This window comes from Eubalaena glacialis, chromosome 5 (assembly GCF_028564815.1).
Source record: "Eubalaena glacialis isolate mEubGla1 chromosome 5, mEubGla1.1.hap2.+ XY, whole genome shotgun sequence".
NCBI classification, from domain to species: domain Eukaryota; kingdom Metazoa; phylum Chordata; class Mammalia; order Artiodactyla; family Balaenidae; genus Eubalaena; species Eubalaena glacialis.
Window position 1 is genome coordinate 66,318,471 of NC_083720.1, and position 23,567 is coordinate 66,342,037.

The window sequence follows — 23,567 nt, forward strand, 5'->3', positions numbered from 1 at the left end:
GTTCTAGTAGTTTTTGTGTGGAGTCTTTAGGGTTTTCTATATATAGTATGTCATCTGCATAGAATGACAATTTTACCTCTTCCCTACCAATCTGAATACCTTTTATTTCTTTTTCTTGTCTTGATTGCTGTGTGTCTTTCTTCTTTTTTCCACTTAATTGTGGAATATTTGTAATGTCCTTCATCCTTCCATAGGAACTGTAAAATTTAGGTAGCTTTGACCTTCAAAACACAACGCCAAAATTATCAGTAAGAGAGAAATCACGCATCAATTGAAGATCAGGCCTTTGGACAACAAACACTTCATTGCCATTTATGTTACCATTGTGATGAAAAGGTGGAATTAGGAGACTGCAAATGATGTAATAGACTTCTAGAAAGAGGCAGGCCCTGCTACACATAATTATAAGCTTCCCTGGGCAGGCCAAGCTTCCAAATGGGCAATGAATGCAGAGACCCTGGACTCCTGGGCCGATTCTATGTACAGCATTTAAAAGAGCCTGCTCGTAAAATGGTCATAAGTAAGGTAGTTTTAAGGGTACCAGCCTTCTGCCTTTCAGCTCTTAACCTGCGGTGGGTGGCAAAGGGGCAGGTTATTCTTTTGTCTCTGCAGCTGACCTTTCTCTTGGAGGATACACTCCACCACACATGCCAGGTGAAACCGGATGGCAAAACTGTCAAGACCTTCCTGGGAGGGAAAGGGTTTCAGGCGTTTTTTTGGGTTGGGTGGCCACCAGCGTGATCTCTCAAAAAGGCTCAGAATAAAACTAAAATGGGTGCTTTGAGGGGTTGCTGCCTGAGTCCCCATCAAAATTTGATTATTGGAGAAGCTCACTAAATCCCTACAGTTTGTCCAAAGAAGCCACAGGAATTATCAACACACCAGAATTTATGCTTGAGATGGGGGTGCACTCAGGATGGTGGGCAACCGAGGTTTGGGGGCTGGGACCAGGTATTCCAGAGTCTGTGAATAAAGCAATGTTTTGTACAAGGGAAGTGCTCAAGTGGTGTTCGTGCTGCTGAAAGAGCCATCTTCTCATCTGTCCCCAGCCCACCCTTATGGTCACCTCCTTCCAGGGGGCCCTCAGTCTGGAGAACTGACTCCTGCATCAGGTCCAGCTAATCCGGAGGCGGGTGGCTTGCTCAGCCCAATCACTTTAGGGACCTAAGTGCTCAAAACAGTTCTCAAAATTAACACTTCTCTAGAAAAGGTAAGGATTTTCTGCTTCTACAGCATCTATGAGGTCCAGGCAATGGACACCTGAACAGCCATATATGCCCATGTTGTGCCATTTGCTTTATATTGCTAGTCCTTCTAAGGCACCCATCTTAGTGTTTTAATGGCAGCCCCTGCCAATGAGCCCAGTCTGTACAAAATGGTTACCTCCGACCCTTACACTTTCTTACTGGCTTGCACAGATCTGGACCTTGAACTACGGCACTCCTTCTGTGTATAACTGACCTCCAGTTGATTGTTTTTCAAGCTTCTCCCGGAAGAACGCATATAGTGCTGTTTCTTAAAAGGATGCGTGGTCTTTGCTAGAGAAAGGAGTAACTAGAGAAGGAAGGGGAGGAAAGTGCCTTAAGTTGTAATCAGCATTGATTAAAAAACGTTATTTGAGAAATACCCCAAAATTTGAAGTCCTGATCACCAACTAGCCTGGCCCATGTTCCTTAGAAATGGTACTTTGTACATGTTCCTGTTGGACTCTGAAATAGGCACAAGATAAAATAAGTGAAGGTTATTACTCTTAAATGGGAATGAAAAGCTGGAGCTCTAGTTTACAGGCTGAGTGTTGATTATGTACACTCATTTCCATTGATTTCCACTGTTGCTGGCTTGTAGCAAACTTTAAACTTCTTGTAGGCAAAGCCATCATTATTTAGGCACGCTGCAAAGCTCGTCAGACTGCTGGAGACTTGTTGGTCACCAGTGGTTTCTATTGACAGTTACTCATGTGAATAAAAGTATCCCAAGTGTGGAATGATAATCCCATTCAGGGTAAAATACATAACCAGTCATGATAGCTTTTCTTACTTCTCATTCTGTTCACCTCTTATTCCAGATACATATATGTAATCTGTTTGCTCTCTGTGAACTAGTTTTTGAACTAAATGTGCATGTCCAGAACTTGCGATAAATAGATGTATGTATCAATAGATAGTATGAATGGAGGGCCACTTTTAAGTTCTTAAACAATTTCTAAAATTTCCCAAATGTCCATAAGAATTTATCATCTATTATTATGTTCTCCCTCAGTCACTGTAAGCCACATCAGAGTATGTAGTCAGGAAGTTCAAAGGTGGCATTTGATCCCTAATGTGCAAACTCCAGAATCTAAACAAAATATGCAAAGACATTTTATCAGCTTGTGACATACCAAGGGGGTTCATGAATATTCAGGGTTCCACACTACTATATAATGCTGCATTTCTTGGTTTTATTTGAAAGAATGCATATTTTTAGCATTTTATGGTAGGATTTTACACTTGTCATTTACACAAATTACAAGGTTCTCTTCAAGTCTTTAAAAATTTTTTAAAAAAATTCAGCCCATGTGCAGCACAAGAATATGCAAAACTACTTTACATTATACACACTTTTTATCAAAGGAGATACAAAATTCTGGCTTGTAGTTTTAGACAAATACAAGAAGCTTCAAACTAGACACAAAGGGGTAACATTAATTCTCAAATGTAAGTAAGTCTGCACTTTGTGTTGTATTTCTCTGAGATGTGAATACCAAATTCCTAAGGGATTTTTACTTTTTCCTTTTTCAAAGGAAAAATGACAAGTTTCCCTTAAACAAGTCCCTCCCCATCAGCTCAGTCTATCATCCTACTCTCCCATCCCTTAGTGCCAGATACTTGCTTATATTAAAAAATCAGGGGTGGGCCATTTACATATGTATGTGGACCAGATCCTTTTAGCTAACTCCTCTCTTGCAAAAATCTAAGCAGCCATAACTGATGGGAATTGTCTGCTACATTATGTTAAATATGACTTCACACTAGGTAATCTAGACAGCTATGATGCTGGGTAATTAGTTAAAAGGAGATAGATAGATGAGAGACAGAAGGCCCTACCAGTGTGCTTTTTATTGGTGGCAAATTGGTGGCCTTTAAGAATCAAGCTGTCTGATTCTAAGAGAGCTTCAAAATCTAAACAGAACATGCCCACTGATTGCTTGAGGGACCTCTCTGATGCTTATGCATAGGTACTCTTTTTCAGCATGTCAGAGGCAATATTTTATACTTTCCTTCTAAAGGGTTATGAAGAGGCAATAAGGAAGAGTAGAGCTCTTTCTGCCCTTTTAAAGATATTATTTTCTATCACTGTTATCCACTGTTCCCTAGCCATCATCCAATACTTAAGTGTGTACGTATATGCATATTTAAAAGAATTACCCATCTTTCAGTCAGTCAGTATACAGCCAACTCTTGATTACCTATGAGAACATAAGTGACATTTACTACCAGAAAATTTCATTTAACAATCTTTTTTTTTTTTTGACACAGCTCACGTTCACTGTTTGTTTTACGTCTCACGTAGACTACAGCCTGTCAAGACCAAGTTATCACACAAACGTTTATGCCCTCGAACCCATGATAGGTGTGTGCAAGGACACTGAGCACATTCAGATAGGGCTTAGGGGGAAGGGCTTAAAGTGGAGAATGGGGGCAGGTGATAACTCTGGGCGTGAGAAAGGACCAATCTCAAGTTCCTCCTGAATTAGCTCTTATGGTATGCCTTTGTTATTTTAATTTTATGATTACTGCAAAATCTAAAACCTGAGGCAGTCACTATTTTATATAGATAATGGAGAGTTGACTGTAATCATGTTCTTTGTTTCTTTATGACTTTAGCCCTTTTACATAAAAAATTTCACAAGAAAACATAATATAAAAAGATTAAAAAAGACTACCATATGACATCTAGAAGCATTTATTTTATGCAAAAAACTTAAATATGAATATGTGTACACAAAAAGTGCACACATTACCTATGCTGAACAATGCCAAGAAACAATATATTGATGCAACAGTTGTTTTCTAAAATAAACATAAAAACGGAGCGCGGACTGGCAGACAAAAAGCAAAGCACTTACTTCCCAATCGCACAATGCTGAAAACTGATAGCAATCCTAAACTCCTCCCACTTTCCTTACAAAGCTGCCAGAGTCCAACTATTTTAAAAAATTGCTTTTTTTTTTTTTTACATCAATAATAAAAATCTGGTGACAAACATTATAAAATCAAATGCTGGACAGTCTTTACTCCTTTAAAATTCCAAATATTCCAACATAATCACAGGAGTAAAAACCACTTTAAATTGATATGCTTTATGAAACAAACAACAATATGTACATTTATTGCAAATTATATTAAACTAAAATGGAGGGGAAATCAAAATATGAAGTGATATGAAATCAATAATAATTTTAATTATTTTCTCACTCTGATAAAAATCAGAAAGCAACATTCATAAAATTGCCACCACATCACTTTTCATAGCAGGGAACTGAAATCTGTACATCTCATTTTGCAGAAAAGTAGGCAGGCAGAAAGAATTATACATAAAAGTTTCCAAAAGGAAAAACAAAGAAATAATTAATCTGATCTCTTTTCTTCTAAAAAATTAATTCAGTAGACTTCTATTTTTTTCTTGTGTAACATGGGAAATTCCTGGCTCTAAAATTGATGAATTCTCACTGTCAGTATAAGGACATCCTGTTAATTTCTTTAAAATAAAGACTGCAGCATGGAAATTAATGGTGTATTATGCTGTTAAACTCCAGATATGCAGGAACTGGAACCAAGTGTTAAGCAATTTGCTTAATTATTGACTTTTCATAAGAAAAGTCTGGGGGGAGGGTAGAACAGAGTTGCTTTTAGCCTCTCTCTCAAGAGTTTCTGCTGTACATTTCCATCAAAGGACTTGTGGTCAAGTGAAAAAAGGAAGTAATAGCTTTTTTCAGTTTTCAAGGCAGAAAGTGTGTTTTGAAGTTAACTTCATTTTCTGTTCAGGGTCATTTTGAATCCAAGTTTTTGCAGAAGCTAGAGCCTGCTTCTGTTTGACCTTCATTTTCTCCCTTTGCAAATGAATTTTCTTTTTACCTTGGGGATAGGAGTAGAAGAAAGCAATGTTAGAAAAGATATAAACAGGAAAACAAACCATACACAGATTATTTCATTTCTATAGTTATTATCTAAAATCCAAAAATATTTTTTCATTGTTCATGTGACACTTCAGTTGATTTAGGAATCTTTCCCTAAATTACATAATAACACAATACCAATGAAGAAGTTTTTATTTTCAACCATTAAGCATTGCTACCCAGTGCCCAATCTGTTTATTACTACAATAAAACACTAAAAGCTATTTGAAGTAACTGTGATTTTTAATTAATACTTTCAAAATTATGTAGTAGAAAAATTACTAGACACTATGGCAAATGAATTTAAAAGCAGCAAAATAAGTTCTGTTCTTTAGTGTACTAAAAAAAGGAGGAAAATTTAGCTTAATTCTGTTAAGAGAAATGCCCCACTGATCCTATTTCCCTAATAGGGAGGGAAAATTATGACCTCTGGAAGCATGAAGTAGTGGGATAGGGTCTCTTTCTCTTCTCCCCTCACCTACTCCTCTCTGGGAGAAGGAAGAACCCATCTAATGGGTGAGGGGGTGGGGGAAGGAAAAACTGAGCATACTGGGATTTGGTCTTGTCTAGATTTGTTCTCCTTTGCCTCCAAAAGGTGTGTTCTGGTCTGCCTGAGGTCGTTCAATTTAGGGGCAAGGCATTAGTTGTTACCTGGCCTATGTCATTCCACATTTGGGTGGCGGGGGGGAAGCGTGGCTTGTGGGATCTCAGTTCCCCAACCAGGGATCGAACCCGAGCCAGGGCAGTGAAAGGCCAGAATCCTAACCACTAGGCCACTAGGGAACTCCCTGTCATTCCACATTTTTAATCAGCCACATCAGTATTAAGACGGTATCTCCTTTTTAACAATTCCAAACTTGGGAGAGAAAGATAAGGGGGCTGTTTACTTATATTCCCAAACCCCAACATAACATATACCTTTTTATAAAGATAACAATGCTAACCAAAAAAAGCTAATAAGTGATTAAGATTCTTACATAGTATTAAATTAATTTGTTATAATAGATAAAATTTAATAATATGATATCAAAGAATCCTCTACAAGCTGCCTGCTGCACCTTCAGGAAGCTTCCCTTTACTAGCTCTGAGTCCTCAGTATCTTCCTGGCTGCTCTCACAGACTTTTAAACGATCCAGATCACTGGAAGAATTTCCTGGACTTGATTCTATGTCCCAAAGTGAATCGCCATCACTTCCGAGCACTTGGCTTCTGAAAAATTTCATATTATTTTGATAAAAATTCACTTGTTACTGAAGAATATTCATATTAAACTAATACACGGTTGTTTAATACATGAGGAAACACACTTAGGGGATACTTTAAGATACAAACCCATGTGATGTGAGGAAACTCTCAATATACAAATGAGCACAGGAAATCCTTTGCTTAAAAAAAATAGAAATTCCAAGATTCTTGAACACTCCAATATTAAGCATACTAAGCAAAACATATTAATCCAAAGATGGGAAAACTATAGTCTGTTATTTATAGGTAACTTCCTTAAATTCACAGTTTCCCCGTAAGTCCCAAGTTTAAGGACTGTGTCTCCACTGGTGTTTATTGGTATTTTCTCTTTCATGGAAGAATTTGGCCTCAAAGATAAATAAAACAAACTCAAGAATCAGCAGACCTATAAAAACACATTTTCAATGCAAAATATTTGGAATTGTTTTCCATTTGAATAATAATTCAAAAACAAAGGAAAAACAAGTAAATAAACAACTGAAATGATGATGAATCCTCCATTCCCAAACTCAGGAAGCCAACATTAAGTGTCCAGTTGTTCAGATACTATTTCCCGACTACAGTATACAAATGGCTGATTTTCATAAATTTACAGGGTAAATTCAAGGAATTTTCTCAAAAGAAGTAACAATTCCAAATGCAGCCCAAAATATAAACAGGAACATTTATTGGCACACACACACACACACACACACACACACACACACACACACACAAAACCTCTGATGGAATAGATTTACTGCAAAAATCCAGAGGGATCTAAAAATCCTACAGTTACGTTTACAAGTTAAAATGTATGAACTCCCAGATTAAGTAAATTCTATGCCAGGAAATTTCTGTACACGGTTTTTGTATTTTGGTGGAATAACATATCTATCCTTGAATTAATAAAGTATATAAGTAGTCATACTAAAAATTATTATTTACCTAATGTCAGTGAGAGGACCTAGTAAGAGGAATTCTAGAGGGGTGTGCACTTGCTACACATAAGTGATTGCTATGGTATTTAAATACCATAGCATATTAAATGCTATGGTATTTAAAGGCTACCATTTATCAAGGTCCTACTTTTTACAGGGCTGAAGGATTAATGAGGTTACAAACATAAAGCATCTAGACTGTGGCTGGAATATACTAGGGCCTCAAAAATGGTTTTCATTATTTATTTAATAATAAAGTTGAAATAATCATACAATATGATGAGTATAAATACCAAGTAATAAAAATGGGCAAGTTTTCTGGAGGTGGTCCTAGTATACAGTGTAGACTGACTGCCTTGAGATCATCTTGTATTCAGACAGATCTACAAAGGAGCACATGGAGTAAAGAAGGGAGGGTAGTGTCAGGAAAAGGCTCTTTTCAGATGTTAATGTAAGGACAGTTGTGATCAGCGCAGGAATTGACCATCAGGGAAGTGAGAAAGCAAGCAAGTAAAATGTGTGAAGAATAATGCAAGGTAAAGGAAAAGACAGATGAAACAGTGTTAGAAAGCAGGGCCACAGAGAAGCACAAGGGTGCTGGGCCTTATTTCTCAAAGGCTTGCATTCAAGCTTAAAATCCAGGGGTAAACTACTTTAGTGCAGTGATCCAGATCCAGATCTGGTTCCACAATGCAAGGACTCTAGGCTACGCTTCAAGTTGCCAGGGCAATAAGTGAGCTGTTCCTACCATTCTGGGTTCATCCTTAGCTCAGAAATGCGGTGCTTGATGGCTCTCAGCTTTGGCAACCCTGTTTCTTCTTTTACTAATGAGATGGTTCAAAGTGTAATGATAACCTTAACAGGATGATTCAAGGTGTTATATTAGCTCTGTATTCAGAATTGTTCAATCATGTGGCTTTAACCTGTATCTGATCCTCACCAGGTCTCAGGAACATACAGGTGAGATGTCAAATCAATCATAGGTAAATACCTTCGGTTAATCAAAAGTTATGTTTAGAATCTTGTAGGAAGGTGAAAGCTATATAGTTTCCCATGAAATAAAAATAAAGCTGGCACCTTCAGGATTTTGACCATTCAACGTTTTCTCCTCAAGTTGAAGGATAGTTAGAACAACAGCTGAGTCACAAACAAGGAACTTTTGTTTCAGTGTGCCTGTCTATTCCATCGCTTGGTGGTTACTATACCTTAAAACATTTCCTTTTACACATTAAGAGAAAAAAAAAATAACAGAGTTGTGAATGTTCATAGAGGAGGAACATGAATGCAGCTGCCACTGTTAGCAGTACAGTAAGGCGATTAATAAGGGACACAGCCTGGATTCAAAACCCTGTTCTGTGTAGCACTGGCCAGGTGGCCTGAGAAAGTAATTTTTTCAGGTCTAACCCCCTTATCTCTAACATAGGGTTGTACTTGCTTCATAATGATCGTTGGCAAGGCAAATATACATTCAACAACCTTTCCTTATTATCACTATTATTTCTACCAATATATATGCCAAGCACCATTGCAAATACCCCATACATTATTCTACCTAATATTCACTACGGTCTTTCAATGTTCTTATAGCATTAGGTGCTTCACTTAAGTTTGCCACTTGAATTCAAGAACATCTGATCTCTCTTGGTTTTTTCCCTCTCTGAAGCTAAAATACAGGGGCTTTTGTTTGCATAAACTCTGAAATAGGTTAAAAAGATGACTATAGTTGTTGTTTGGTTTAACCTACGATTATTTTAAATAAACTAGCTTCTTATGTAATAATTATAAATAATAAACTATATGCAAAGATTTTCCATTTCATGGAAACTACCACATATATAAACTACATTAGCTATTTAAAATATGGAAGTAAATATTTTCAAAGCATCCTCTGTTAAACTAGTTTTGTGTGCATGTATAGTTCCTGTAGAATTAAGACTTAATTTTACCTTAAAGTACAATATAGTGTGGACTCCAGAGTGACGGTGCCTGGTTTTAATGCTGCCTCCACTATTTATATAAGCAAAGGGACCAAAAACTACATGGACTCTCTACTCCTGGTTCTCTCCTCTTTATAAACTGGGGATAATGATAGTACTTACCCACGTAGAGATGTTTTAAGCATTTAATAGGTTAACAAAGAGCTTAGAATTGAGCCTGGCTCATAATAAGCATTATATTAGTGTTAGCTATTATTAATCTTATGTAGCAATTTTTTAAGTGAAATAAAATATATGTAACATAAATCACTGCCATTCATCTCTAGAATATTTTCATCTTCCAAACTGAAACTCTGTACCCATTAAATAGTAATGCCTATTCTCTCCTCCCACTCTTCCTGGCAACTACCTCATGCTGTCTCTATGAATTTGACTACTCTCGTATCTCATAGAAGTGGAGTCATATAGTATTTGTCCTTTGGGGTCTGGCTTATTTCACTTAGCATCATGTCCTTAAGGCCGATCCATATTGTGGCATAAGTCAGAATTTCATTGTTTTACATAGTAATAAAAAAATAATTCTTATACTTTTATCAATCAGAAGACCTAAAGCGAAAGTTTTCTGCTCTATTCTGGAATTGGTAAGCTGGGGAAGTATATTCTTTGAGGGCAGGAACCTATCCATTTTGGATACTTTTGTACTGCCAACATCCAGCGCAATGCTGGCAGTTTATCTGTCCATATTTGTTAGAACAAATGAGAAGTATAAGGAGTAATACTCATGTGCCTATAGTGCATTCAATCCTGTGCAAGAGGCTATCATGAGTAATAGAGTTTCTGGAGTAAGTTAGGTTTCCAAGCTGAAGTCATAATGCTAGAATTTAAGGGCAGAGTTGTATATTAGATTCAGGAAAGAATGGAAAAGACAAAAGGAAGCTTGGGAGAAAGTTTCAGAATGTCCTTCTATGTTGTGTTAGCCACGAATTAGTAGTCAATACTTCAACCAGAAGTTTCTGAAGTATGTGTGCAAAATCTTTGATCTGTTTTACTGAAGTACAGTGTTATCATGAACACCAAATTTAACCATCTAACTTCACTGAGACTATAAAACCATCAAAGAATTCTGTATTTTGGATAACACACTGCTCAACTGATCTACTAACTGACATACTTAAGACTTCTAAGGTGTCTTTTCACTCTTAAAAAAGATGTTTTAAGAGTTTTAAAAAGGCCCAAGGCCATTTTTAATCAAGACCAGTCTCTGGCATGTAAGCCATTTTTGTTGGTTTGTTTAATGCTTTTGGGGCAAATGGTGTAACTAAAAGCAGAGCAATGGGTTTTACAATGCTCAATTTCAGAGACAAGGTTGGTTGCTACTGAAAACGTTTTCAGGGTCCAAGTAAGTGCCTGGATATTTTGGTTAGATGGCAAAAGGACAGCACATGAGAGGTAAGGTCAGGTGGCTCAGGTGGCCTGGGTGTGATGATCAGTATTATGTGGGTGAGGAATGGCTAGAATTCTAGAAACTCTTAAGAGAATTCTGGCAATCTCCAACGAAATTTGTTCAGCTTTTCTATAACTAAAAATATATTAAGAGGTAAAGCAACTAGAATTCAAAACAATGGTTAAAATAATTACTGAGCATTTATTCTGTACAAGGCATTTTGTTAAGTGCTTTATATTTAATGACCATTTAATTCTTGGAACAGTCCTTTGAGGAAGGCATTATCATCCTGCCTTAATGATGAAGAAAAGGAGGCCGAGGTTAAGTATGTTGTTCCAGGTTAAAGGTCCAGGTTTGAGGAGAAAAATTATAAATTTGCCCCCAATACTGGCTTTCCTTACCACACTTTTAGTCCATAAAAGTAGAAGTGACTAAGTAGAAGAAACACCCATTACTTAGTCAGGTTTGGGCCTGGATCAGCTGCCATGAGATGTTGAAAAAGGTACTCAGAGACACTTAAAATGTAAGAAAATTTAGTAGCTCAAACGTCCAAATTTCAAAAGTGGTAATTTTAAAAAATGTACTTACAAACACATATGCCTTAGCAACACTGTACTTTATAAAAATATTGAAGCAGGATGGTGAGGGTGTCCTGACATGGTCAGAGCTGGTTCTTTCCTAGAAGGAACTCAAAATCTTACAATCTAATTCAGGGGGGAGATGAATGAGGTATAGGTATATAAGGAAAAAGAAGCAGTATAGAGCTAAGTTCTAATTGTAGACCAAGTAAGGAGCCAACTTCTAGATCTCCAATTGGGGCACCACTGTTACAGTGTGGAAAATCTGAAATCCCAACACAAACATGATCAAAGATGAGCAGCTGTGAGGTTATTCCCATTGGGGAGGGTGGGGGAAAGGTAAGGTGCTGACTTATGTTAAAATTTACTGTAACAAGTGGAATTAAAGAGCATGCCATGACATCTATCTATTCCACTCTGGGATCTCTGTATCAAAAAGGTAGCCGTTTATATTTAGAAAACCCCATGCAACTATGTGAGGGAGACCAAGACAATGTTATCCTTGCTAATAAATAGAAACATCAAAAACCATATCCTAATTAAAAATTAACCAAAGAAAAAAAGGAGATCTCTCTTCAAATTGTTGTCCTGAAAGTTATGAGATAAAAGCAAATGCCACCATAACTTACTCAGGAAAACCAGGGGCAGTTTTCACTCCCAAATGCCTAGGTGTTTGGGGGTGACTGGCAACTAGGATTAAAACAAGATGTCTAAATTCAAAGTTCAGAAAGAATGGTGTACGTTACCTTTGTAAGTCAATTTGTCTCTCTGCTGGTGCTGCCTTTTTGGCTATGTCTTGCAGTTTGGGTGCTTTGGCATTACCTGCTTCCAAACCTCCAGGGCTTTCCTGATTGACTGCGGCTCTCTTTCTTCCCTTGCTAAGAGGTTTATTTATATCATCATTTCTGGTTGCATTGCCCTGAGATTCAGACTTGGGTCGACGTCCTCTCCTGGGTTTTGAAGGGGCAGGTGGTCCTGATTCATCTACTTTCTCATCTGCTTTTTGTTGGATATTCTCTGCACCAGCTGCTGTTACTGTTCTTTTCTTTCCTCGGTCACTGCTGATGTTGCCCTGGGCAGCCTGATCAGAATTAATCTCCTAAAAGAGCAGAAAACAATTCTATGAACATAAATTCCTTAAATATCACTGATCTATACTAGAAAGAAGTATTCTGCAAGTATTTTAAAAGAGTTGGAATTCCAGGGCTTCTAATTAACTGCTTACATCCCATGAAGAATGTAAACTCCTTAAGGGTAAGGACTGAATGAGGTGCCTACCATAGTGCTTGGCATATATAATATACTCAATAAATGCTTACTAAGGTGCATAGGCAGTTATATAAGAGAAAACCTACTCAGTTTTGCTTTCACAGCCATTTTAAATGAAAAGGTCCTTTTTATTGTGGTATGCTCTTAATGTATCACTTTTCAAAAGGGGGGGATGTTTTCATAATTCAATGTTATTTTCTTTCTCTATGATGCATCTAACTATAATAATCTTTGTAGTTCTGTGACACAAAGTTCTTTAATATCTCACTCCACTCATTCATTCTAACTTTTGTCTCTTCTTACTTTATCAATCATTAACCTTCTACTTTTTTCTGAACATTCTCTTTTTTCCTCTTTGTTTGGCATATATATTACATATTGTCATCTAAAATGTTCAAAGTAATAAAATTCTATTTTAATATGAGACATAATGGACATTAGGAGGAATAACAGTTTTCAGAATGAAAGTGACCTTTATATGTATGATATTTAGGAGTCAATTATAATAATTTTAATTGATTCAAGGGAAACAAAGGAACACTATCCTCACCCAAAAAATGACTTTATCTTTTCAATTAATTAACTAATTAATTTTCATTTCCCAAAAAAATGTTTTCAGTGACCAGGGAAACATATATAAATCTTTCATGTTTCAAGAAAATTTACTTAAGTGAAAGTAGTATCTTAAGTTAGAAAATCCACAAATCAGTGTTTCACGTTGAGGATTAACATTAAAGTAAACCCTATCTTAAGAGACAGTATCAGAGCCTTTAACATGGGCAGCTAGACTTAAATCCATCCTTCCAGGATGATAAGCTAATGAGAATGATGACTTCTACTTCTTTCACCCTCTTGGGATGTGGAGAGTCGTGTTACAAAAATCATCATGAGGGAACAAGAGTAAGGTGGTCCACAGGATTTAAACTGTAAAACAATACAAAATGGATCAGAGAAAAGATATGCGAAGGCACCCTGGACAAAGATGGAGATTCCTGGGCAAAATAAGAAGGGTCAATAAAAACAACTAAGTGTGGTTAAACTTGAAGTAGAAACCATTCAACTGAATGCCTGTTAGGTGCAGTGGCTGCTATGTTCCCCATAGATTGGGGAACAAAACTGTTATTTTTCCTGTCCTCAAACAGATTAGAATAGTAGGTGACTAATTTTTTAAAGAGTAAACAAACATTTAAGTACAGATTACCCTAAGTGCTAAGAGATTAAAGAAAAGGGCATTCAGAAAAAAAAAACAGAGGAAGCATCAATTTCTCATTGGTTCTTCTGGGGAATATTAATTAAACAATATCAAAGCAGGACTTATCACATGAAAAGTGAAGTATTTTAGACAGATGGAAGAGGCAGCATGAAGTACCTGAAGAAGGAAAGAGCTTGGAAAATTTAAGGAACTTGAAGTGATGTGAGACTGGTATAAGGTAGGAGAAGCAGGCATGGGCCAGATCATGAATGCCTTATGGGGCATTTAAGAAATCTGATTTTATTCTAAGTGCTAATAAAAGTCATTGATGGACTTTAAATAGAGGACAAACAATCCAAATTATATTTTAAGAAGATCACACTGGCTGCTATATTTGGTGATGAGATTGGAAGGGAGCAAGAATGTTAACAAGAAGGTAAAACTACTACAGTATCAGACGTTGAGTTAGGGAGTTCCCTGGTGGCCTAATGGTTAGGATTCCAGGCTTTCACTACCATGGCCTCAGTTCAATCCCTGGTCGGCGAATTTCCTGCAAGGCGCATGGCATGGCCAAAAAAAAAAAAAAAGTTGAGTTAAACGAGAAGAAGATAATTTAAAAACGGGCAAATATGAACAGGCAGTTCACACAAGAGTACATCCAAATGGTCAACAAAAATACTGATCATCAGAGAAATATAAATTAAAACAATAGTGGGGCATTAGTTTTGATACTTTAAACTGAAAAAAATTCAAAAGAACTATAAAACCTGTTGTTGGTATATACAGGAAAAAGTACCCTGCTGGTAGAAATGTCAAGTGTTCTAATTTTCGAAGAAAACAATACGAAAATATCTAAAATCTCTAGTATATTTACTCCTTGACCTAGCATTCCCACTACTAGAACTTATTAGCCCCTAGAAACAACATCACCAGTAAATTTAATGCAACATTGTAGTGACAAAGAACAGGGAAAGGAAGATTTATGTGTATACAAACATGAAAATGATAACATGTAGAGAAAAAATTGAACACACAGATAAGGCTGTTTAAAAGGGGAAAAAAAGACTATTAAAGTCATGCACATGATCCTATTTACACATTTATGAACATTATGTATATGTGCATATGTATAAAGAATTCATGCAAAAGCCAAATGAAGAGGAAATGGGAGTTGTCAGCTGTAGGCATGAAGTAATTCAAGACTCTAAAGGGCAACACTGGTGGTACTGCCTGCCTGCTCCATGGAATGTTACTGTGTTATTTCTTCTTTTAACCACCTCCCTTATTCATTCTTCATATTACCATTTGATTTTGCTCACAGAGTAAATAATAGGAGAAAATGTTCTGATTTGTAAACATGCATATACAATTTGCTGGATAATTTTTATATACGTAACTAATAAATTGGTTTATGCATCAATCTTTTTGAGCAATTGGTTACCAAGAAACACTCTCTTAGATCTTTATCTTCTTTTAGTACAAAAGATAGTGTTTTGAGCCTGCAAGACTGAGAACCAGACCCTGGAAAGAAATGATCATATCAACTTATGGGAGATCTGACTGGGAAGCTATCAGGCTTTTGTCAAAATACAACCCCTGTCTCTTCAGGCAACAGTGTATCTGTTAAAACATTCTTTGGAAGTATGAAAAAGTTAAAACAGTGTTTGGAACAATATAATATTACAGATCAATCAAAGTAATATTTTGGCCCCTCAGAAATTAGAATTCAAATGTCCAATTTATCTTCTATACAATTCTACAGCAGAGGTTGAAAAGGTTATAGATAGGTGTTTGTACTAGATAAACATTTGCATCCCTGTACCACCTCTTAATACATATTATAAGCATGTTTAAGTATCTGTGGCAATATGCGTATCTGCATCTAAGCATGATTATGTTCAATGTTTAGTTCTACAGAAGGATCCCACAATATCTAAATCTACTGGTTTCTGAATTCTAAGAGTTTTGAAAGTGAGAGGTTCCCTGTTACCTGAATTTACTGACATACTGAAGTTCAGATAGCAAACAGCAAGAGTATGGATAGTCAGAGACTGACCTAAAAAATGTATCCTTACCTATTCAGTTTGAATTCAGATGAGTTTGGACAGGAAAAGTTCAGCTACTGTGGAATAACTGTATAGTCCCATATTTTATGTACCTGAGGATAACTCCTAAAACATTTGATAATACCATAAATATATGGGGGGTAAAAAAAGTATGTCAAGAACATGATTCTATAGAAAAAGAAATAATAGTATTAGGTCATTCTTACTGAGGAAAGTTATCCTCCTACCAATGTTATACTCCTTTCTGTCCCGCCAAAAAATTGTTAAGAATATCGGGGGCCACAGTTAAAAGATACACCACACCATCAAAGAATGCAGCTGTTAAATAAAAACTCAAACATATTTTAAAAGGTCAGCTCATTAAGTTTAACTTAACAACAACAGAAACAGAGTGTTGATCCCTGGTGGGAGTCAATAAAGTTTTGAAAACAAGATCTCAAAACACTTCAGTTCCTATTCTTTCAAGGTATTGGGAGAAGTAGGGTGGGAGAAGGTGACCACAAACTCTGGTAACAAACTCTGGTAAATGAAGAGAGTGGACATAGACAGAATCACTTCTGTAGAGTGGAAGCCCAGTAAGTATAGCAGGGGGTGGTATACACACAGGTATAGTATGTAGTATATATTAATGCGTCGACCGTGGGTTTCTTACCCCATCATAAAATTGTAGTAAGAGTCTCCATGGGAAAAACCCACTTGTTAAATTTTAAAATTTACCTTATTCTTTACTGGGTCAATATTCTTTACAGGTGTCACAGAAATAATTCTCACAGGGTTCTCTTCATTTTCACTAACTCCAGTTTCTGCTGCCTCTGAACTCTGTTCCCTGTTGAAGAGAAATAAACCAAAGCTTCTTTATTTCACCACATGAATAGGAAGTGTACTCTCTCACTATACCAATAAGGAAAGAGGCTTAGGCTGATTTAGAAGTCTGGCCAAGTGAAGTAACATTAACAAGACTCAGATCTTCTGTGGTTACAGACTACTGCTCTACTATATCGTTTTGGATTTCCATCTTACCTTACTAATGTAAGACAGAAATGACTGCCTAAACCCACCAGATAGAAAGCTTAGTTGACAAGCAACAAACAACACAACTATTCTATAAGCCTATCTGCTGGGGGTGGAAAACCCTAAAACAAAGCAAAAATACAACAGATGGGGCTCCCCTGGTGGTGCAGTGGTTGAGAATCTGCCTGCTAATGCAGGGGACATGGGTTCAAGCCCTGGTCTGGGAAGATCCCACATGCCGCGGAGCAACTGGGCCCGTGAGCCACAACTGCTGAGCCTGCGCGTCTGGAGCCTGTGGTCCACAACAAGAGAGGCCGCGATAGTGAGAGGCCCGCGCACCGCGATGAAGAGTGGCCCCCGCTTGCCGCAGCTAGAGGAAGCCCTCGCACAGAAACGAAGACCCAACACAGCCCCCCCAAAAAATAAACAAATAAATAAATAAATAAAAATTAAAAAAAAAACAAAAAAACAACAGATGAGCGTATAGTTTTCTCCAGTCTGTGTTTGTTCTTAATGCTCTGCAAGGGAAGGGGCTGCAAGAAGAGGCCATAGGGGAGGTGTCTGACCCCCACCATCTATGTAAACCACAGATGTTCCACATTAATTTTTTTATATTTTGGGATTCTACTGCTAAAAATGTGTTTAAAACACCACCACTGAATTTATGCTTAAAATTTCATGAATTAGAATAAAATCTTTAAAAGCCTCAATATTTAGTGTTGGTAAGAGTAGGGTCAGATGAAAATTTTTATGCAGTAGCTAAGACAGTAAACACTTGACATGTTAAACATGGACTCTTTTTAAAAAATATTTATTTATTTGGCTGTGTCAGGTCTTAGTTGTGGCATGCAGGATCTTTGTTGTGGCATGCGAACTTAGTTGTGGCATGTGGGATCTAGTTCCCTGACAAGGGATCGAACCTGGGCCCCCTGCATTGGGAGCGCAGAGTCTTAGCCACTGGACCACCAGGGAAGTCCCAAACATGGAATCCTTAATAAGTGGAAAATGTTATTAACAATGTTATCTCTACTCATGCTATACTAATTTTGAGTTAAAAAGCATATAAATTAAATATTTAAAGAGTTACATTTTCAGTTCTCCTAAGTGTTAAATTTAAACACATACACACACTTCCATGTAAATTAGTTTTACTATATTACTAATTCTTACGTTTTTCCATTTAACTTTTCTACACATTTAGAATGCTAAACAGTTTCAAAATGTGTAGTACACTCTCAATTTCCATCATTAATTATACTAAAATTTAGCACTACTGTTTTTTACTAAGATGTTTCCTAAAGTCCATTTTTGTGTTACAGTGCTTTAAGAAAAGAAACTGAAAGATGAACCAAGTAGTGAGTGATAGTAACAAAAACAATTGGAGAAAAAAATTGCCTTGATCGATTTCCGGTGGAAGGGTTCAGCTCTGAATTTACATTAATATTGCTTCCAGTCTCAGCTCCAGTGCTTCTAACATATGGTTTCCTTCCCGTTGCTGATAAAGGCTTGTTTACCGCACCTAGTACTCCAGCAGGTTTTGGCTAAAAATTACATATATGCATGTTATTTTATACCTTACTGAAAGGAATACATACAAATTTAGACACATGTAAGGGATACTGTTTCGCTTAAGGCCAGGAATTGTTGTTGCTTTGGAAAGTTAAATCTTAAATTTATTAGAAATGATAATTCTGTAAAACTATATCTAAACATAATTACAAATCAAAAGCATTACCTCTACTTAAAAATAACTATGCAATATTTAATTATTCCTATTGCTCAATCAAAATAAAAAGTGTCCCTAAAACAGTGAAATACATAATAATTAAGACATAATAAAATGTCTTACAGGTAAACTACTGAGTGTATATAGTAATAGTTTAGACACTTTATCAAATATTAAATTTCCCTTTGCTCTTTTAGATGTCATATTACCTTTATAGAATATAAATTATCTAACTTATTAGTACTTTAAAATTATCTTTATCTTACACATCTAAATTTATTATACCATTTTTCAGGGAAATTTGCTGTGTGAATTCTAAATAACTTGAAGCCTATCAGTACTGTTGAGAACACATGGTTGTAATTCTAAAGTGGTTCATGGCAAAAAAAAAGCCTGAGAGAACAAATGCTTTAGATGCTATAATCCACAACATGATCCCTAAGAATCAGGAACTATAAAATCCGAGGGACATTTAAAGGTTATTTCTAAGAATAGCAGAAGTAATATGCACATGAGACAAAGATCCCCCAATTATCTAGTACATAATACCTTTCCTGTTAACAGAAGTACTCTTGTCTCTTCTGAAATATAACTCTTGTCATTACAGAAGTCCTATCAAAAAAACAAACAAAAAAAAGTGAACATATTTTTATTGTCCATACAAGACTTTTCAAGGCATTCTGCTTTACAATAACAGTTTCATTTGTGCTAAGAAACATATCAAACCATCAAAGCATATTTCATGAACCATACCATAAGTCTAGTTTTAAAATTAACTCAGTGACACACAAGACGTAGTCAAATGTCAGATATAAATTACTTAAATCACATTTTTTTTTGGCAGCGCCACGCGGCTTGCAGGAGCCTAGTTCCCTGACCAGGAATTGAATCCAGGCCATTGGCAGTGAAAGCACGGAGTCCTAACCACTGGAATGCCAGGGAATTCCCTTAAATCACATTTTAAATAAAACACACTTCTATTCTTTCATATGGTTCAGGGCAAACAGTCTCCAGTTTATTCAATGAACTATGTTCTCCACTCTACTATAAAATTTACTTTTTAAAAATTTATTTGGCCGCACCACGTGGCACACGGGATCTTAGTTCCCCGACCAGGGACTGAAGCCACGCCTCCTGCAGTGGAAGCACGGAGTCTTAAGCTCTGGACTGCCAGGAAGTCCCTAAAATTTACTTCTTTGGGGCTCTCAAAGCATCCAAAATGGTACTATGCATATATCAGGCACTTAATATTCACTAAAAGAACCCCACACAGAATCTCAAGAAAATTATCCTTACTGAAAAAAAATGTTACTTTAATTAAAAATATTTTGTTTCCTAGAACCTAGACTGTCCAAATCATAAAGGTAAATACACCATCAAAATCTAATTAAGTCAATTATAATGTTCTTTGGCAGCAGTGATATTAACCAGTTAATAAATGAATTAAACCAAATGTGGACACTGATGATACTTTTGAAAGTTATATCTGTATAAGAGTTCAATTTGATCCTATGGTGCCTCTATGTGTTAATTATCCTGGGAATAGCACACGAGTAAACCACAATGGTCTCACGGAAGCAAAATGACTTACTACCATCTGGAAGTTCATTAATTTTTAAGTAATTGCACTTAAAAAATTATTTTTCTTTTATTAAGTTTACCTTCACACTAGTGTCACAGAAAAGAACAGAGGGCTTAAATGTGCCTATAAAAAGAAATAACACTTTTGGCATGTGTTCTAGGCAAGGCTGTATCTTTCTTTTCTTCCCCACAAAGGCTTTTATGTAGCTAAAATAAATGTTACATGAAGATATACTATAGCTTCACTAAGCTCACTATCTTAATATGCCTAGTTTTCTCCTGTCTGAATTTATACCATATTAGAAAAGGAAATGAGGAAAGCTGATCATTGAAAACAGAAGAAAACTGAAATTATTATTAAGAAGGCTAAAGACATTCTAAGTTTCATATCAAAACAAAAAACAATTAGAATTAGGTGTAGTGACAAACAGCAATTTAAATTCTTGATGAGGTATGAAGATTCTATTTGGGTACTATTCCAGTCATGATAGCCCTGGGTCAACAATAAAGTAAATTTAAATTCAAGAGCTCACTCAGGAGTATTTATAAAGACCACTAAATTCAATGAGAACAGAAGTAACTTTGCAATCTTTATTATTCCTACCAAAACCAGGCAGAGTAAATTCTGAGTACTAAATCAAAGTCTGATTAAAATTTTTGTTGAAAATTTTAAATGCCTTATTTTTTCCAATTAAAAATATTAAGGATAGTTTTTTAAACAAAGCACAGGAAAGTTAAACTTTAAAATACCACCTTAAAGTGGGTAATAAATAAAAGGCATTCTTTTTGAAAAAGTTTCTTAATCCAAATTAGCTGGAAAAACTTAAACAGCTTTAGTTAGCTGAAAACTTTACTTACATGGAAAACTTCATTTGCTGACAGCAGAATAAATGTACTATTTATTATTAATACCATTTATTAAATGCTTACTTTGTGACAAACTCTTAGAAACCTAGGTATATTTGTAATTGTTCACAGGTATTATCATCATCTGCATTTTAGAGATGAAGACATTGAGGCTTAGAAGAGTTAACATGTGTAAGGTCCCTCAAATTAGAAATGGTTGATTTGAATCCAAGTCTGTCAATTGCCAAGACCAATTCCATTCATTCTAACATTTTATTTCATATATAGATGTATATATATTTATACTCTACCAAATATTTTGTTTACTTCTTGTCTGAAAAAATACTAACAGTGTTTTAATGAGATGAAAACAATTTAAGAAATTTGAAAATTCCTCTTACATATTAGAAATATCCAGAAGGAATAGCTCACATAGGAACACCACCACCAAGCTTGATTTGTATTCTCTACTCTGTAAGGTGAGAATGATATTTTTCAGGCTTTGGAAGACAATCTCCCATTTCTTGATAAACTCACAGAGGTTTTTTTTTTTTTACTCTGTAGTCAAGACAGTCCAATACTTGCCACTAGGGTTGATAGTAACAAATTTAAATAGGTTTAGTATGGTAGAAAAATGAAGGGAAGAAAATTACCTTTTCAGGTTGTGTAAAAAATTTCATTGGAAGGACCGGATCCTTTGGTGAATCTGCATTGCACAAAGCACTTTTACTATTTATAACACACAGGGCCACATCACACACTGTATAAAGTTTCTAGGGAGGAAAAAAAAAATCACATATACCTTTCAGTAGTGAAAAATAACCACAAGTACCAATTCTAACCAACATATAAAATCGAATCAAAACAATAATATGGGGCTATTATTTATTCCTTGAACATTCTGCATTTGTATTTGGCATTTCTTCTTATGTAGCCTCCTAGTAAACAACAACAACAAAAAACCCTTCATCTTAATTTAACATGAATGCCAAGTATGTGTTAAAAACAACAAACCAAACTAAAGGAAACATACAAAAAGAATATCTACTTGTCTGTAACTCTTACTAAAAGTTCTTAAGACAGCATAGTTGTAAATTTTACTAGTTCTTATTCCTGTGCTCTGTAGAAGTTTTAGTATCTTTTTCAAAGTAATAAACGTTCTTCAAATAATAGAACTCAATTTAATGAAGTAAAGTAAAAACTAAGTATATATTTTTAATAAACATTCTGTAATCTATTTTATTATGTAATAGGAAAAACAAGTGGGACAAGGGTCATAATATTTTTTCCTGTAATATCTTAATACCCACTGGCCTAATATATATCTTACTTCATTTGTCTTGGATTCATCTGGAGACTGGGCATCTTTTGTTAGCTTGATGTTCTCTGCCATCTTTTTCATAAAGGCATGGCTGTTATTTTCATTCTTTGTCATTAAAACTTCAAGCATGAACCACAGGCACCTAAATGACAAACATATTCACTTAGTAAAGAGACTGATTGTAGGTGCTTTTGCTTAAGGGATTAAATAGCTTACTGGGAAGTTCTGTTGTCTGAATATAATAAGAGTACAATACAGAGAAAACTCTAATGATTAATAGAAATATCCTGTTAATAATATTCAATTCAAATAGAACCGTATCACAAATAACAAATATGAACACATAGCTTAATATGAGAAAGCCTGACAGTTTCATGAGGCACACGAAGATTCATTCTATAGGTATTTAATAAACATTTAGATGATATAACGTGTATTAATATCCAGCAATGATAAGCAAACCAGCATACAGCACAGTCTTGCCATTTTGACTATTTGCAAGCTATGTAGAAGATCTAAGATTTGTATGTAATTCAACTGTGACATAACTCTGAATTTCACATGCTATGAGGCTGGTGTGCATAGTAACTAGTAATTCAGCTAACGAGTTACATCTCAAACCATTTTTGCTGTTTTCTACTTGTTACTTTATATTCATTTAATACATAAAGTGTCTGAAGGTGACACCTGAATTTCTAAGTAAAAAATGAATCCCAAATCAGGATGAACATTAGAATCACTTGGGGAGCTTACATCGACAAATCTAGGATCAAAGCCTATTATTAAGTTCCCATGATGATTCTCAGGCAGCCACCACGGACTTACTGTTTTACTCCATCAACAGGAGAGAAAAAACATTTGATGATAATCTATGTATACTTCTTTGGCTATAGTATATGTAAATGTCTTAAGAGATTACTGTAAGGGGGGAACTACATTATAGTTTGTTTTTAGTAGACCTGTCTTACAAGAAATACTAAACTCAGTCCTTCGGGCTGAAATGAAAAAACAATAGATACTAACTTGAAGCTGTAAGAAATAAAGAACACTGGTAAAGGTAATCACATAGGTAATATAAAGCCAGCATTACTGAACTTCTGATTTGTAACTCCTTTTTAAATATATGACTTAAAAGGCAAATGCATAAAATAATAATCATATATAAGTGAAATAAAACAATGTATAAAGATATAATTTTATCAATTAAAATATAAAGGGAGTGGAATAAAGTTGTATAAAAGCATACTGTATAAAGATACTCAAAAGTACTGCA

General features: G+C 35.6%; 1 protein-coding gene across 5 annotated transcripts in view; it reads right to left on the reverse strand.

Annotated features, from left to right (window-relative positions):
- Positions 1–2,556: 2,556 nt before the first annotated feature.
- Positions 2,557–23,567, reverse strand: part of PDS5A (PDS5 cohesin associated factor A) — a 124,500-nt gene continuing 103,489 nt past the window's right edge. For 3 of the 5 annotated variants that reach the window (XM_061192183.1, XM_061192185.1, XM_061192182.1), the window contains exons 27-33: positions 22,304–22,436; positions 21,627–21,746; positions 19,096–19,158; positions 18,216–18,361; positions 16,527–16,635; positions 12,105–12,381; positions 2,557–5,117 (exon numbers count right to left, since the gene is read on the reverse strand). In XM_061192183.1, the coding sequence (XP_061048166.1) occupies positions 4,975–5,117; positions 12,105–12,381; positions 16,527–16,635; positions 18,216–18,361; positions 19,096–19,158; positions 21,627–21,746; positions 22,304–22,436 (991 nt within the window). In that variant the 3' untranslated portion in view covers positions 2,557–4,974. Of the gene's footprint in view, positions 5,118–6,216; positions 6,368–12,028; positions 12,382–16,526; positions 16,636–18,215; positions 18,362–19,095; positions 19,159–21,626; positions 21,747–22,303; positions 22,437–23,567 lie in introns of all 5 variants that reach the window. The other 2 variants (XM_061192187.1, XM_061192184.1) reach the window with 2 other exon arrangements.